General features: G+C 34.9%; 1 protein-coding gene and 2 long non-coding RNA genes across 12 annotated transcripts in view; 2 read left to right on the forward strand and 1 right to left on the reverse strand.

The window, feature by feature from the left end:
• LOC120422628 (ankyrin-3) overlaps positions 1–18,316 on the forward strand; it is a 143,290-nt gene that overhangs the window by 97,971 nt on the left and 27,003 nt on the right. For 7 of the 10 annotated variants that reach the window (XM_039586185.2, XM_039586165.2, XM_039586134.2 and 4 more), the window contains 3 exons: positions 7,153–7,408; positions 14,388–14,510; positions 18,075–18,299. In XM_039586185.2, coding sequence (XP_039442119.1) covers positions 7,153–7,408; positions 14,388–14,510; positions 18,075–18,299 — 604 coding nt within the window. The remainder of the gene's footprint in view (positions 1–7,152; positions 7,409–14,387; positions 14,511–18,074; positions 18,300–18,316) is intronic. The other 3 variants (XM_039586159.2, XM_039586171.2, XM_039586177.2) reach the window with 2 other exon arrangements.
• LOC128093127 (uncharacterized) overlaps positions 1–18,316 on the reverse strand; it is a 126,496-nt gene that overhangs the window by 76,042 nt on the left and 32,138 nt on the right. The window lies entirely within an intron of this gene.
• On the forward strand, positions 3,868–4,848 carry LOC128093126 (uncharacterized). The gene is made up of 2 exons (XR_008212254.1): positions 3,868–4,468; positions 4,669–4,848. It is a non-coding gene; the product is annotated as an uncharacterized LOC128093126 (long non-coding RNA).

Here is an 18,316-nt window from a genome sequence, read left to right on the forward strand (position 1 = left end):
AGCCAGTCCGGAGATAATCGTGTGCATATTTTTCGGTGCACGGACTCACATCCAGACACACGCACAGACATTTGTTCAGAATTTGATTCTGAGTCGATAGGTATACGTGAAGGTGGGTCTACGAGGTCGAATAAAGAAGTTCATTTTTCGAGTGACTTTAAAGCCTTTCCTCATTGAGGTGAGGAAGGCAAAACAATCTCCATGCACTATCTTAAAAAAATGTTTTTTCAATAGTGCTTTAAAAACTATTTGCGTTGAAAATTCTTATTTTGAATTCCGGGGTGACTATCAAAGTAATAGTTTTTCTTGTTAAAATTAGATTTAAGGTGTTCAAATTTTATTTCTACGTCAAATTTACCATCTTTAAGGTTAGTAATATAGTTTAAAAAAACAATGGTTTTATTTAGTTAACTAAGTTTATAAGCTTTTTCAACAAAAAATATGAAAATTTTAGATAAAATTGTAAAAAAATCGCAATTTTGCCTGAAATTCGTTAAAACTACTTTTGTTTATAAAATAATCGATTTAGGGGAACTATACCCTTTCTCAGCCTATTTCTATTATCGGCCTATCAGCACTTTGATCGTGAATTACAGTTTTCATAAAGTATTTTTGATTGTTTCAAAGTAATAAATAGCTCAAATAAAAGTGAGTAAGCAACTATCCATTTTTGATACATCTGAAAATGTTGATTTAATAGCGGAAAACGGCAAAAGTGATGAGAATTGGTCGAACGGCTTGCAGTGATTAAAATGGGTATATTTCCCCTATATTGCATTTTAAACTGAATTCGAAGCACGAATCAAAAGTCGTCCCGCCCGTGTGGATCAATCGGACCGCGCACTGGACTCACAATCCAGAGGTCGCCAGTTCGAATCCCGCGGCGGGCGCTCTAAAATTCTTTGTGTAAATATGGGTATTCGGCGCCGTCGCTCCGTGCCATACTTTCATACACTCAGGAGCCCAGGGCGGCGAAGTCCTTGTAGATAAAAAGGAAGACACTAGTGGTTGGTACTAGCAATGGTGGCTGACAGCTATAAAGTCAACTTCGTTCAATCAAAAGTTTTCACATTTTATATGAAATATGTTCTACTAAAAATGTCTATACATTTGAAGAATTTTTTTAAATTATATTTCAAAACACATAAAATTTATTACTTACAAACTTATTTTACCTTCTCCTAGGGGAAAATTTTCGAAAGAATCCGAAAATGCATTCCGTTTTCCGATTCGAAATAATGTTCATTGAGAAAATAACGACGCTTTGATTATACAAAACAATATTTTCAGATATTTTTCGTACTTAGTACTATAGTTTTATTTTAAAAGGTTCCGAAAAAAAACACATAACTCCTTTTTTGTTTGCCAACTATGGCAGTACTCCAGATTTAAGTTAAATTAGTATTCACAACAACAAATAAATCAAAAACAAGAAAAAAATGTTTTTGTATCTAGAATTATGATATAGTTAAACGGAGACTATAAGTTTTAAAATGAACAAAAACATTTGAAGTTTCGTTTATTTATTCAGCCTATTTTCAAAAAAATCAGAGTTTTTTAAAGTTGTCCCAGATTTTTAGAGACTTTTTGAAAGGGGGAGAGACAAATATTTAAAAAATATAAATTAAATATTTTAAAAGTAAATTTTTTAAGTAACTATTACAACCATCAAGGGTAGATTTAAAAAAGGATAAAAATTGCTAAAATGTAATAAGTAGGACTTTTTCTTTTTTTTGAACAAGTTATGTTTGATAAATGAAAAAAGTCGCTAAAATATTCCAACCATCAAAAATAGTTCATCTTAAAAAAATTAAGACGAAATATATTTTGAAAACATGCCTTTTTTAATGAACTGCTCATCTTTGAAAGAAAGAAAAAAAAACTTACGGTTTTCTACCAAAATCAAGAATAGCATATTTCAACATATTTCTTTAAAAAATGGAAAAACTTTCAAAATATTTTAGAAGTCATACTTTTGTTTAGATCTGAAAATAGTTGTCATATTGCAAAAAAGGGAAAATATTACGCCAATCAAGAATATTTTGTTTTAAAGATTGGATAATTCCTTAAAATATTTTTAGAGCTCAATTATTTTTTTCTTTTTAAAAGAACTGCCCATGGTTGAAAGAGAAGACTAACTCACAAAAATATATCGACAATCACAAATAGGTTGTTTTTAAAAAAAGAACAAACGATTTATTTTTAAAGTCGGACTTTTTTATATGAACAGCTAATGATTGAAAGTATGGAAAAACTCACAAAGAATTAGGTACATTGATCAAGAATTTGTTTGTTTTTTAAAGCAGAAAAAAATGAAAAATATATTTGAGGAGTCCGAAACACAAAAAAATACGGAATTATTTGTAAGAAAATAAATTCTACAAACATATTTTAGAAGTTTGACTTCGACCTTTTGTCCTTTCAATGTTTTGTTCTATTCGATCTGTTGTCCACTTTCATCTTTTTGTCCATTCGACCTTTTCCATTCGACCTTTTCGCATTCGACCTTAAGTTGCACATCCCTATACAAAAATGGAACGAAAATATAAGAAAATCAGCATCGACAAAATCGCAGAATTAACTCAAGATTTCAAAAGGGCGACCTTTTTTAAACGTTATTCTTGATTTCAATATTTAATAAATATTTTTTCAAACAGATCGGAAAATTTAACCAGTTTTTTTTCACAAATGTTTCATTATTAACATTGAAAATAGGACCGTTAGTTTCTGTGATTTTGTAACTAGAAAATAAAATGCTGTTTGTCTAAGACCAAAAAACTTAAATTTTCTCGCTTCTTTTTTTTATTCGCTATATTTCAGCAACCAGAAGTCCAATCTACAATGTCCAAAAAAAAGGGGAAATTGGACGAGCTTTCCGGTAAAAATATTTACGAGACTGAAAAATCAAGTCTGTCGTATAAAAATTGTCAGCAACCATCAAAAAATCATTTTTTTTTTCAACATTTATATTTTTAAAACCGCTGTAATTTCACAACGATTGGACTTAGGACAGTGGTAAATATGGAGACTTTTATGTCAAATTGTCTGGAGAATCGATTCCCGTATTCGGTTTTTGAAAATTTTGACGTTTAGACCACTTTTCAAAAAAAACGGTTTCAGTAATAGATTTTTGTATTTTTTTAGGTGAGTTGCTCCATCCTGCATTTTTCGTAAGTCTTTTTGTAACATTTTAGGCTATTTTCACATACATTTTGAACGAAAAAAAATCGTGGACTTACCTTCAAATTTGACTTTTAAACATAAAAATCAAAAAATATCCTAAAAGTGGAGTGTTTCTTTCTTTTAGTGTATTTTTTCGGAAAGCCCGTCAAATTCCCTATAAGTTTGTCTTTGACCACTTTTTGATACGATGCAACGGCTTCGAGATACAGCAATATTTAAATTACGAAATACAAAAATATTTAAAACACTCAAATGTCATTTTCGAGTGAAACTGGCTCCATATACACAAAAATGGCTTATATAAGCGTAGGATAACATGTCTACAAAGTTTTATGAAATCGGAGCGGGTCGGGTTCAACCGATTCCCTATTTGACATGGAATTGCTCTAAGGTTTTTCTTGATTCCTAATTTGAATTTACATTAAAGGCTGAAAAATACAAAAAAAAATTCGAGTAAAATTCTATTTTAAAAATTATTCGGTGGTAAAATTTGTGTCTATACTAGGGTGGGTCATTTTTTTTTGAAGGTGCTCGGATCCGGCTGAAATAAAGTCCATCTTGTAGAGGGTACCCATAGGGACTCTCATACCAAATTTGAGCTCATTTGGTTGAAAACTGGCTTGTCGCTCGGGGGTTTAAAGTTTACATGGAATTTACTATGGAAAACGCGTGCTTTATCTTCAAACGCTCCTACAGGCTAAGCGACAAACTTTAGTCCACACTTACACTAGGTAGCCGTGTCGGGGGTGTTCTAAGGAACATTTTTCTCTAAGGGTTCATGGTCATCCGTTCAACCCTGAGCTTGCGCAAAGCCGAAACATCCGGCGACGCCGGAATTCTTCAAAATCTCAGTTTTAACGGTCAACGCATACTGCGAAACTATAATTTCATCGTGTGAATGAATGGAAAACACGACGCCAAACGTCAACTCACTAACCAGTGAGGAAGGCAAAAAGGAAACAACAGTTCGTGGGCTATTTCACTGGCCCGCCAGAAAATTCGGCGCAGGCTGAGACCTGACGAGCTGACCACGCCAGAGTGAGTAAGGGAGGAAGGCGACCAGTCCAGCGTGGGATAGCATCACCAGCAAGAAAGGCCATCTGGTCCCACGATCCCCGAGAACGCCCTTTGCGACGTTCTCGGGAAGCAAACCGGCTGTAGCCAGGACTACCGTGTAGGAACGACAACCTAAATCTCACCGGAAGAACCACAATGAAGGACCGCGAATTGGAATCTACGACAGCTGATGGGTCCGATCACAGTTGCTGGTATGCTGGCCACTCTCGTGAGTTTTTTTAGTGGTTTTGATAATAGTATTGTCCGCCCTTGGTAATGAACTGATCATGGAAAAGTTCAAAGGGGAGCAGCGGCAGCGAATGCAAGCCAGAGGGGGAAGAAATGTTCTAAGAAATCACTAACTTGACTCGTTTCCTTTGGAACTGCGTATTGGTGAAATACTAACAAACCTAACTCCTTTTATTGCAGTTATCTTGATCACAATGTCTTACATGATGTACAAGATGGCCACCAACATATCCGTGCGGCATATGGATCGTTAAGAAGGACTTCCAGGACGAGGATCGTTAAACGATGATGGAGGTGATCGTGTCGCCGATCAATATTATCGCGTCAAAAACTTAATAAAAGTAACGGATGTAGTTTTTATTTTATTGTTGAAATAAATTCTTGAACTTTAGCAAATTTAATTAAGTAGCATTATAAAGAGAAAACAAAATAATATTTATGACCCATTATGCACTAAAAACTGTGAGCACCATATTTTTGAATTTTATGTTTTCTTATGAAAGCCACTATCACTCGTATAATAAATATATAAGGTTTGCATATAGAAAAAAATACCATTTATTAATCTGATAAAGTTTAAGTTGGAATTAAGATTTTATCTCTTTGTCTTCTTTTTTTTCTTTCGGGCAGCGACTGCAACTATGAGAGCATCCTGCAAGCAAAAAGAAAACAACAAATCACATTAATATGAAACGGTGAGGAAACCCTGCTACCTTCTGAGACTAGTTGGCCGTAGATTCCAATTCGCGGTCCTTCATTGTGGTTCTTCCGGTGAGATTTAGGTTGTCGTTCCTACACGGTAGTCCTGGCTACAGCCGGTTTGCTTCCCGAGAACGTCGCAAAGGGCGTTCTCGGGGATCGTGGGACCAGATGGCCTTTCTTGCTGGTGATGCTATCCCACGCTGGACTGGTCGCCTTCCTCCCTTACTCACTCTGGCGTGGTCAGCTCGTCAGGTCTCAGCCTGCGCCGAATTTTCTGGCGGGCCAGTGAAATAGCCCACGAACTGTTGTTTCCTTTTTGCCTTCCTCACTGGTTAGTGAGTTGACGTTTGGCGTCGTGTTTTCCATTCATTCACACGATGAAATTATAGTTTCGCAGTATGCGTTGACCGTTAAAACTGAGATTTTGAAGAATTCCGGCGTCGCCGGATGTTTCGGCTTTGCGCAAGCTCAGGGTTGAACGGATGACCATGAACCCTTAGAGAAAAATGTTCCTTAGAACACCCCCGACACGGCTACCTAGTGTAAGTGTGGACTAAAGTTTGTCGCTTAGCCTGTAGGAGCGTTTGAAGATAAAGCACGCGTTTTCCATAGTAAATTCCATGTAAACTTTAACCCCCGAGCGACAAGCCAGTTTTCAACCAAATGAGCTCAAATTTGGTATGAGAGTCCCTATGGGTACCCTCTACAAGATGGACTTTATTTTAGCCGGATCCGAGTACTTTCGAATAAAATGACCCACCCTAGTCTATACTTTTCAATGGTTGAGGGAAGTTCAAAAAAAATAAATGTGTGGATGTTGAGAAACTGTTTTTCTTAAAAAAAAAGTTATTTAAAAAATCGGCAAAATCTGAATATCTGGAAAGACTCAAACAAATACATACAACTTTGCCGAGGACACCAAACCGATCAGAAAGTTCCTCTTAAAAGATACAGATTTTAGAATATTTACGACAACTGCCAAAATTGTATGAAGAATTGTATGGGTGAACCAATAATACAAAATGGCTTCTTTGGTCATAGAAAAGGAACCCAAAAAGTTTGAGCCCATTCAAAACATGTAAATAAAATTTATTTGCGGTTTGGTCGAGAATTGCTCTATTTTTTAAAAATTAGGAGTTTTAAAATTCTTCCTCAAATCAACTTCCAAGTCAAGGGTCTCCCGACTCCGATCGTCTGTGTGTTTCACACTAGTGACACAGTGCGCCGATCTTCACCATCACAGGCCAGACCGAAGAACCAATGTAGAGCACGTCGTGACAGTCGGCGATGCAGCGGCAGTTCAAGTTTTCGCATCGAGCCGCCAACTATGGTCGATCTGGTCGCGTACCATCTGGTAGTAGTAGCTAGTAGTCGTCGTCCCACCAAAGTCGTCGCGCAGTAGACCTAGATCTCCAAAAAACTGCGACAGAGCGCGCACTCGCGCTCATCGACCTGTGCGACAGACACACACATTCTTGGTCGACGAACCTATTAATCTTGGGGCTCGTTTAGTCGTCGAGGTAGTGCGATTCTCATTCAATGGTTTTAGGTAGTGCTATTTGATTCTCAAGTGTTTTGGGGAAGTCTTTGTTTTTTTGTGTTGATGACAAACATAATTCATTCAGACATTGTAAGAATCTAGATCAACCGGACTACCGCCGTAAGTCGCTTGCACTAGTGCGCTAAAGTAGATGCTAGTTAAGTAATTGATTTTTTCTTCTCTACTCGTTGCTTGTGCTCGTCACTCTCACTGTTACTCTGTATCTCGCTCTCTCGCTCATTCCAATAAATTCCAACCAATCATAAGTGTGTACATATTCAGCAGCAGCAGCGGTGCCAACCAGCAAAAGGAAGTGTTCACTTATTCACATTTTTCCTTCTACTTTCTGTTTCTCTCCATTTCTCGGTACCTCCCCCGCGCGCACTCGGAAAAATCAACAAAAAAAAAACGCCGGCCACCAGCAGGCGAAGATCCGATCATGTCCGATCAGCAGCAGTACAACTACATGACCAGCGACGAGAACAAGCAGTTTGACGACACCAACATCACCAACATGAGCATCGACCCGATGAAGGACGAAAAGTACCTCGAGAAGATCATCTCGAGCGCGGAAAAGTATCACACGATGGGAAGTGCCCCGCGGGAATCGACCCCAAACCCGCTGGACATTACCGTGACCGACAACGTGCACATCACGCGGAAGCCGATTCACGTCGGGTAAGTTGGATTTCTTGCTCTGTGTGTGTGTGCGCAATCATTCATTCACAAAATCACCGCCACTACTCACTACTCGTCATCATGAATCGTGCGTACGCGCGCGCGCTCGTCAAGCAAAAAAAAAGCAAGTGTACAGCTCACCATTTACTTAGGCTCTTGTTTGTTTCTCTTTTTTTCCCTCTCCCCCTTTTTGCTCATACCCGCTCTCGTCGTTCTTGTTCTTCTTGTGTGTGTATGTGCCATACGCAAATCATAACATCGCCACCCACTCATAATTATTACCACTTTGAACATAATAACATCCACCCCACCCAAACACCAATAGAAGGACACTATTGATCCGGTAAACTATAATGAGTCCATTTAGAGTGCGTGTTTGTTGACACAGTGTTACAACATGTGTAATGAATCATGAAATCACGAGCCATAACTATCCCTAACTGTTGCTTTGTCGTATAATCTTGTTGGAATAATTTTTTTTGCTTATTATTCTATTATATAATTTCAATTCAAACACCAATTTAATTTTACGGCACTTTGCTTGCATGTTAAACAAATAATTTTCTTGTATTTTAAAATTCAAAGATATAATTTTAGAAATATTTCGGAAAAAAGGAGAATCAGTTAAATTGAATAGAAAGAAAAAAAATAAAAATATTTTGAAAGTTTTAAGTTCAATTTGCCATCAATATTCTTTTTTTCTATCAATTGATTGCAACTCGAGATTTTTTATTTAAATTTTGTATTTTTTTGATTTGGAATTTTGTCCATTGATTTCTTAGGTCCAAATAAAGGAGCCATTACACTACTGCAAACAAACAAACAAACTCGCACTTTTTCGTGTTTGACAGTTTGCCAAACTCGCAAACAAGGAAAAATATATGCAGACTGACGTTTGTACAATGAAATCCAGACAAACTGGCAAACTGTCAAAAAGTGCGAGTTTGTTTGCCGTAGTGTAATAGCTCCTTAAGCCATTTTGCATCATTTCATTGGTTTCACCATGCAAGTCTCTTGGCTTGGACAAAGTTGTTACAAAGAAAAAACAATTATTGTAATATTCATCAAGAAATGGTGACAGATTGTGTGTCAAAAAAAATGTGTAATATTACCACGGGTCCCCCACAGACCGTTATTATGAAAAAAAAATTCCACCCAAACCAATGATTGGACATGGTTCCTGGGACCATTCTGCACCTCTGGGCCGAGTTTCAAAATATTTGCCGGCAGAAATTTCGAATACGGTCAGTTTTAGTGTTTTGAGTAGAAATTAAGGGGAAATCCCATGTAAAATGCGTAGGAAAAGTTCAAACCTTCGATGTTTTAACTCTAAAACGTTACTGGTCATAGTTTTAAGTTGTTCTTACAGGTAGCAGAGTGATATAAAACGATTTACCGGACTGACTTAGCCGGATTAAGCCTAAGTTAAGTGACTTAAGTATATAATTTACAAGTTTATACATAAATATCTAATAAAAACTCCTACATTAGGCAATTTCAAGTCAAGGAAAGCTAGATTGCACAAAACTAACATAAAATGGGGTGACTTTGAGCCAAGGGGTAACTTTGTACCAACTTTACGATTGCATAATAGCTATACAGCTTAACTACAAGCTCGATAGGCTTGAATTGTAAGGTTTAATCGTTGCAAATATTGTTCATAGTTTATGTTGCACTCACCCAACATTTGCCAACAAAATGCCGTAAATAGTTAAATAATCACGAAAAACTTAAAAAAAATAGATAACGCTTTAGTGTTATTAGCCTTATTGCTTGAACCCGACAAGAGTTTTAGGACACAAACTACAACTACAACTACTTACATACAATTCATACATCGCCCATCGTATGTAAGTATTTGTAAGCCCAATGATTTACACATATTTGACTATACTATTTTCAAATTTTCATAAGATATGCCAAGCTTGTTAAAAGAGTAGATAAGTGATTGTGTTTTCACGTGGGGAAAGAATAAGTTTTGTTTTGCTGAATATATTATTAGCAAACGTACTTGCTGATCAATAATATGTTTCAATAAATTGTAGCGATAATCAAAATTTATCAACAACACTTAATTCAATTATAGGATACAATATTTTATTATGATATACATGATTAAAATTCATAATTGGTTGGAAATATTAATCCTATAGGAAGTTGTGACATAGAACTTTTTCTAATAATAATCATTACACAGGACAACAAAAAATTATGGGCTAAATGATTTCTGAAGTACTCTCTGGATTTCATTCGTATGTTTCAAATTTGTAAAAGTTTCAAAACAAAAAAGGACAATTATTTTGCAATACCACAAATTTGCCACGTTACAAAAGTTGTTGCACTAATATTTTGATTGTTTTATTTAGATTTAGTATGAATTGATTCAGAAAAATTTGCGCATGATTTGCAAATTTGTCACTTCAAGGTGACTTTAAATCAACAGGCCTTATTTAAATCGAATTAGCAGATTTGCGTAGCAATATCATCAATTTTTTTATGTGGGAACATAAATAGACCAAATTAATCCATCTACAAAATTTGTATATATTAATTAACATAAAATTCAAGTTTATCAAAACAATCTTTGGTCGTTTCTTGGTACAAAGTCACCCCTTGGCTCAAAGTCACCCCATTTTATGTTAGTTTTGTGCAATCGAGCTTTCCTTGACTTGAAATTGCCTAATGTAGGAGTTTTTATTAGATATTTATGTATAAACTTGTAAATTATAGATTTAAGTCACTTAACTTAGGCTTAATCCGGCTAAGTCAGTCCGGTAAATCGTTTTATATCACTCTGCTACCTGTAAGAACAACTTAAAACTATGACCAGTAACGTTTTAGAGTTAAAACATCGAAGGTTTGAACTTTTCCTACGCATTTTACATGGGATTTCCCCTTAATTTCTACTCAAAACACTAAAACTGACCGTATTCGAAATTTCTGCCGGCAAATATTTTGAAACTCGGCCTAGATGTGCAGAATGGTCCAGGAACCATGTCCAATCATTGGTTTGGGTGGAATTTTTTTTTCATAATAACGGTCTGTGGGGGACCCGTGATTACATCAGAAACTAGTGAATTTGCATGTTTTGATGAATATTCATCAGGGTCACAATTTCACACATTTTTTAGGTAAAATAATTTATAAAAGAGGTAATATTGAACCAAACAAATTTTCAACGTTCCAAAATTCAACTTTTTTTGCTTTGTAGTTATGATTCGAAAAAATAATACACGGAAAAACAATTTACCCATTTAGTTTAACTAACTTTTTTATCATAAAAACGCGATTTTGACAATCTTTGCCCGATTTTTCTTATTTTTGATATATTTCAGTGGACAAAAAGTGCCACATTTTTGATCTATAGGGTATGACAAACGTTAAGTTTTTCGTCAAGTTATGATTTTTTGATAAAATATCATCGAAAATTTACCCGAAAACCCCTCTGAAAATCATTTTAAAATGTGAATTTTTGCATCGTCTTCGAGTTAAAGTTAAAGTTCTGGTTGACATTTGCATAAACATTGTTTTGTTTTATTTGTTTAAATAGTGTTCTTCTAAAATAAAATAAAAAAATACATGAAAAGCTGAGATAATTTTTAATTTTTACGCATTTTTGATAAGACTTGTTGCCGAGATATAGCCTTGCAAATCATTAAAATTACAAAATAAAAAGTATTTCTAACCATTTGGCCCTCAATTTTAAATCGTTGAAATCTTTGAAAGGGACCATCCATAAATCACGTGGACACGTGGGGGTAATTTTGTGATAACTTTCGATGATTAGAAAAAAAGAAGGCCCAGTAGAGCAATTCTCTACAAAATCGGGAATTTCGGCCATTTTTTTTATTTGGCTCAAACTTTGTGGGGACCTTTTCTATGACAAAAAAAAAAAGCAATTTTGTCTCATTGGTTCACCCATACAAGTCTCCATACAATTTTGGCAGCTGTCCATACAAAAATTGTACGTAAATATTCAAACATCTGTAACTTTGAGTGAATTTTCTGATCAATTTGGTGTCTTCGGCAAACTTGTAGGTATTGGTTTCCCGGTTTTGCATTAACTTTTTTTTCACAAAAACTCAATTTTCCAAAATACGTATTTTTTTGATTTTCGAGATTTTTTTATATATTTTGGGGGACAAAAACTCGCAACTTTTAAGCCATAAAGAAGTATGACCAAAAAGTCTGACGCCGAGATTTTTTGATATAAAAGTGATTTGTGGAAAAAGTCGAAATTTCATTAAAAAAAAATCTGCCCTATTTTTTCTTGTTAAATTTATTTGCAACCGAAAAGTACTTTACAGATTTTTTGATAAAGGTCCCCATATTATATGTTTTTAGCGGAATATTTGCAGTTTTTCGATTTTTAAAAATTGTGACCATGAGTATCCATTTGTGAAAATATATATTTTTTAAAGTTCAGAAAATCTATATATACAGCCATTCCACGTCAAACAGGAAGTCTCCAAATCTAAAGTGCTCCGGTTTGGCTCAAATTTGGAGTGGAGGTTCTTTGGCCCAACTAATTAGACCCGTATTTTTTTGTTTGGTGATTAGGGTGGTCCTATCCGAAATAGGGTGGTCCAAAAAATTGCGTTTTTCGTCGATTTTCGCAAAAACCACATTTTTCAAAAAATCATATCTCCGGAACGGCTGAACCAATTTTGGAGCGCCACAATTCAAAAGAAAGGTTATTAGTTGGGCTTTTAAGGAAAAATATGTTGAGGTTCAAAAAAAACTAGCTGAATATTTGAAAAGGTCCTATGAAAATTTCATTTGCCGATTTCAAGGTCTCGGGACCAAAGAGCCCATGTCTGAAAATATTTTTCCCTGATTCCTTGTAATATTTTACATAACATATCAAAAAATTGCGAATATCCATTAACACGTTTCGGAGATATGATTTTTTCAACATAAAAACTGAGTTTTTCGACGCGCCGCGCGCAAAAACGGGAAAATGACGAAAACGGGTAAAAATCAACTTTTTTCACTGAAACTGCGATAACATTAAAATTTCAGCGATGACCTATAAATGTTTGTGTACCAAAATTTTCGTAATTAAAAGTAATTAAACGCAACTTTTGGTACCCAGACATGTATAGGTCATCGCTGAAATTTTAATGTTATCGCAGTTTCAGTGAAAAAAGTTGATTTTTACCCGTTTTCGTCATTTTGCCGTTTTTGCGCGCGGCGCGTCGAAAATCTCAGTTTTTATGTCAAAAAAATCATATCTCCGAAACGTGTTAATGGATATTCGCAATTTTTGGATATGTTATGTAAAATATTACAAGGAATCAGGGAATTTTTTTTCAGACATGGGCTCTTTGGTCCCGAGACCTTGAAATCAGCAAATGAAATTTTCATAGGACCTTTTCAAATATTCAGCTAGTTTTTTTGGACCTCAACATATTTTTGCTTAAATGCCCAACTAATAACCTTTCTTTTGAATTGTGGCGCTCCAAAATTGGTTCAGCCGTTCCGGAGATATGATTTTTAAAAATGTGGTTTTTGCGAAAATCGACGAAAAACGCAAGTTTTTTGACCACCCTATTTCGATTAGAACCACCCTAATCGCCAAACAAAAAAATACTGGTCTAATTATTTGGGCCAAAGAACCTCCACTCCAAATTTGAGCCAAATCGGAGCACTTTTGATTTGGAGACTTCCTGTTTGACGTGGAATGGCTGTATAACAAAATTCGACGGTTTTGTTCGAACGCGAATCAGTTCAATACGGAGCGTCGGATCGAACTGCTCTTGGTTGCGTTGGGTTCGTATAAGTCCAAGGAAGGTTCTTACGCCAAAAAGTTACAACTTTGGCCACTCTGGAACCAAGTCCGGAAAATCTGCAGATTGTATGGAAAATGTTACGTAAAATCCAATTTTGATCACAGGAGGCTGAATAACCAAAAAAATTAAAAACGTCAACAAACGAAAAAAAGGCAGAATGAAGTCGGGTAAGGCTTGTTTGCTATAAAATTGTCTAAGAGACATTGAAGATTTCAAAAGGGCGTATTATTGAATGTTTGGCCCTTATGTTATTTCGGTTTATTCGATTTCAAAAAAGTGTCCATTTGGTTTATGGATGGTCCCAAATAAATTTTATAACTGTGCCACGGTATTTCAATATACATGATTATTAACAAATTCTTAAAAATTGTATTGGCTGTTTCTAGTTGAAACTACTCCACAAAAACACACAATTTCGTTCTCGACATTATTCTGTAAGCTAAAGCAATTTTATCACACAACACCCAGCTAACATCGTTACTACCAACGATTAAAACCCTGCGCTGCGCACCCACCACCCAAATTACTGGAACAGAAATAGCAATTAATTCTACTAGCACCAAACATGCATTCGAAACACGACTTAATTTATAGAGGCTAGCACGCATTCAAAAGCGCCGGAGGGTGCAGCAAACCGTTACGAAATGCAAACATCCCAATACTAACGATGATAGTGTGAATTTTTCTAGAATGAATTTGATTGATTATTATTATTTTCTCACAAACCCTTTTTTCTTTCTTCTTTTCATTTTTTTCCTCCCATCACCGCTCGATCCAAAATGCGTCCCTCTTGCCAACAAATCTTCTTAAACTAAATAAATCTCTGCCGCTGAAAAACTTATCAATTTCCCTTTTCTTGCATTCTAAATATTTGAAAAATCCTGTCACGAAATAAAACCTAAACCCCGGAACAAACCGTAACGTGCGCTTAAAATATCTCTCTCCCTTTTTCTTCCTTTTACGACTTTCGGCTTTTCTATTTCTTTTACGTTTCGTGAAAATGCGCGTGCCACTAATACACCTTAATTTTAACGATTCTCAAAACAACACTGAATCACAATAAAAAAAAACCCCGATTTGCTTCTTTTGAAATCTTCAATCTAACCTTCAAATACGACAATATCCCTTTGATTCGCGCGATCCAATTTGGCACCTGTTGGCAAATTTCATATTCAAAAAAACAAAAGTCAATCCCCTCAATCACCGCACCGAACACCATTCCGTAGTAGCAACCTGTCCCTGTCGTCCCTCGGCGGTGGCCTGGCACAGTACGTCGAAAAGAAAAACTTTGTGCCACTGTGTAGGGAAAGGTATATTGTCACGGCTGTGAAAGCTGTCTCTTCTGTTTTTCTTTTGGTTTTTTTTCAGTTGCTTAAATTAACTAACATATAAAATTGTGTCGTTTTGTTAATGTGTGTAAAACTATTGAATGCAACTAACAGCATTGATTGAGCCGTTTGATAACTTTGAAAAATAAGACTATTTACTGCTTTCACGTTGTGTGCAAACAATAATATAAAATAGCATGAAAATGTAGTTAGACCTTCGTTTTGCTTTTAAAAAAATCCGTATTTATGAAATTTAAGTTAAGGGGTAACCCCTTAACATGTAAAAAATCACAAAATTTCATATTAAAGAAACTTTATTAAATCAACTTAAAAGATGATCTTCAGTCACTCCTAGCAGTTTCATGAAGATATTTTATGATTAAAGTAAGTTACAGACGATTTCAGCTGAAAATTTTGCCATGCGCAAAGCTAACTGTCAAACTTTGCGAGCGTTTTTCTCTGAACACAGAGTTTATTTGAAATTTGGGGTGAAGACTCGCAAGACATATCCTGTGTGCATGAGGAAGCACGATTTTGAAATTTTGCATTTTTTTAAAAATACAAAAATCGAAAACATTTGATTTTTTATATGAAAAACATTAAAAATATTTTTATCTTTTTTTTTTAAATAAACTTTTTGAAGTAATTTTGAGTTTTGACCCAGAAGGAGGGTAACCGTATAAATTAGAGCAACACATGTCTCATGGTGAGAAACATTGGAAAGTGATAAACATTGAATAAAGAAGATAATTAGCGAAAAAAATGTGCACTGTATTCCGCCGGGGAATTGAACCCCGTTCGGCCTTCGTCATGCACACAGGACCGGTTTAACGAGTCTTCACCAAAATTTTGAGCCGATTTGGTCAATGCAGTGTTGAGATATCGTGGAACCCGTTTTTTGAAAATGCTAACTTTATATAGTTGTATCTCGGCAATGATACAACCAAATGTCTTCAAATTTATTTAGTTAAAAGTTGAAAATGTGTATTTTAATGTCCTGAAAACAGATTTTTAAAAAAAATCAAGTTTGTGCTCAAACCAACCTTTGAAATTTTTTGACGATTTACATGTATGTAACCCCTAAAGTACATTAAAGTGATAATAAACACAAAACATTGAGTTTGAACATTAGTTTAAAAAATGATTCAAAAAGTTTTCAAAAGTTTTGCAGTTTTTAATTAAAAATCTTTTTTTTTTGTGCAAACCAAATAATTTATCAGCTTTCAATATTTTCGAACTTCAGCAGCCAGCCAGATTTGGTCGATCGCTTCACACAGCTAATGATTTTCGACAATTAACGCATTTTACAATCTTATTTTCATTAAAATGTTGAAATCGTGGCTTGCAATCAAAATTTTCTTATATTTAAAAAAATGGGTCGTAGTTTATGGATGACCCCAAAAAGTTTATCTGACATTGACAATGTTTACAAATTTAAATTTATTACCCCGGTCCCTGGAATTCAATGGCAATGAAAGGATCTGGAAAAGGTATTTTGTAGTTATCATAGATTCTCGTTTCCCGGTGATCAACTTTGCTTCGGAACTTTTATTAAAAAAAATAGTGGAAATAAAACCTATGAATGCTAAATAATAGTACTAGCACCACCGCCTACATTTTGCCTGTCTAATTTATTCATGATTTTACAGTCAATTTTTCCATTTTTTTGCTTGTTTTCACATTTTATGCTATAGGATGGCACAATTATCATTTGAATTGTAAAAAAATGCGACGAGACATAGTCTGGGACACTATAAAAATTACTGTATACTGATTTTTACTTAAACATAAAAAGGAAATGTTAGTAAAACAACACAGCCAAAGATGACCTTTAAAAAATTACATTTTTTTAAACATTGGCAAAGTCACACAAAACAAACAAAATCTTCATCTTAAAATTTCCTAAAATTTTAAGAGCTCTTTTTTCCAATGCTAAAAAGATCAAAGATCAAAAGTTGGTTGAAAATGGATTTTTTGCGGTTTTTTTTAGGTCGAATCCTGTCTAGAGGCAGGGGTGTAGAGGGTTGGGTTGTAGAGGGTTAATTTAGTATGGAGCAATTATTGCTTTTTACTGAGGCATTACTAAGAGTAAGAAAATAATAATGAAAAAACATACTAAAATAAATACTTAAAAATTAAATTTTCTTTGAAAAAAATGTAAAATTGATTGAAGAATCTAGTTAAGCAAACATTGTGTAGCAGTTTTTTTTGCGAAAAAATGTAACATACGAATAGGTATTTTTTTTCATTTGCCTATCAATACTTACAACTTTGTCGAAGACACCAAATCGATTCAGAAAATACATAAAATTTTTTTTCCAAATTTGGGGGGAATTGCTCAGTTATCTCTAGTACTTGTTTTCTGAAGATTTTTATGATCTTGAAATATTATTAAATTTTAGTGTCTAAATGTCTGAGACTTAAATTTTTCGTTAACATAATTGGGTCGTAATTTAACCTGTCTTTTTCACTCAAGCTTATTACTAAGGCTGGTATGAATTTTATTTCAAGTTTTTGCCCCTCGGTTGGTTGAGGTCGAGAAAAGAATAAATGAGGGGGAAAAAATTAAAAAAAAAAATCCAAATTTCAACAATAATTTCCAATATTTCAAAACAAAAAGTATCATAAAATGTTGTATGCCTCATTGTAGTTATGCTATCATGAAAAAAATATTACAAAATATCAATAAATTTATGCAAATATTCTTTTCCTGAACTTTTACATCTTACCGACCTGTGGTCTCAAAATTAAAAAAATGTCAAATTATTAAAAAGTCTTCATTTAATGGGAAATGCATAAATAAGCGTTACACAGTGTATTCTGAATAGTTTACAATCGATTTTACAAGTTTTTTCAATGCAAATTTAAATTTTAGTCAATTAATTTTTGCCTGCTTATTTTTTTGGGGAAAATCAGAAGAACCTTGAAATAAATTTGAAATGGCTTCTATTAAACACATTTTTTTAATTAAAATTTTTATATGTTTAGCAGGTTAAGGAACTAGTCCAATTTCTATTCAATTTATTATTTTTCACTATCAAAACGAATTATTTTGCAAAATTTATGCTGAAAGTTTTTTTTGTTCACTTCACACAACTGAGCTATTCATTGCTTGATTTCAGATGAAAACGCGTTTAAGAAGCTGTAATTGAAGGTCAAAGTGCCATGATATGCCAACATCTAATATTGTAGCAAAAAAATATGTTTAAAATCATTTTTAAAAGCTAGGATATATGTTTTTTTTAAAAGCTTTCTGTCGTTGTTGACCTTCGTAGTTAGATTTAATTTCTTGTGTGAAAAGAAAAATGCTCTTGTCTGTCTACTCTTAACTCACTTACTTCTTTCGCTTCTAGTAGAACCTAAATCTCCGAATAATTTCATCTGTACCCAAAACCTCTTCTTCCATTTCGTAGTAGTGCTCATCCATACTCTTTAATCTCATGTCTGTAACATATACTACCACCATTCCGCCAGGCGGACCTAGCCAGCCAAAGCCTCCCACTAATCCCATGTTAATACACGCGTTGTTGTTGTTGCTCGTCGTAGATTCCTGGTTTCGTTCCTGGTGGACGCCCGGGGTGGTGCCATGCGCGGTTGCCGTCACAGCGGAGTGCGCGTGATCGTGCCACCACGATCGGCCGCCCAACCGACGCGCATCACGTGCCGCTACGTGAAACCGAACCGGATCACCAACGCGCCACCGCTGATGGAGGGTGAGGCGCTCATTAGCCGGATTCTGGAGTTGGCCCCGGTCGGGGCTAAGTTTTTGGGGTGAGTTTTTTTTTTTG

Source organism: Culex pipiens, chromosome 2 (assembly GCF_016801865.2).
Source record: "Culex pipiens pallens isolate TS chromosome 2, TS_CPP_V2, whole genome shotgun sequence".
Classification (NCBI taxonomy): Eukaryota; Metazoa; Arthropoda; class Insecta; order Diptera; family Culicidae; genus Culex; species Culex pipiens.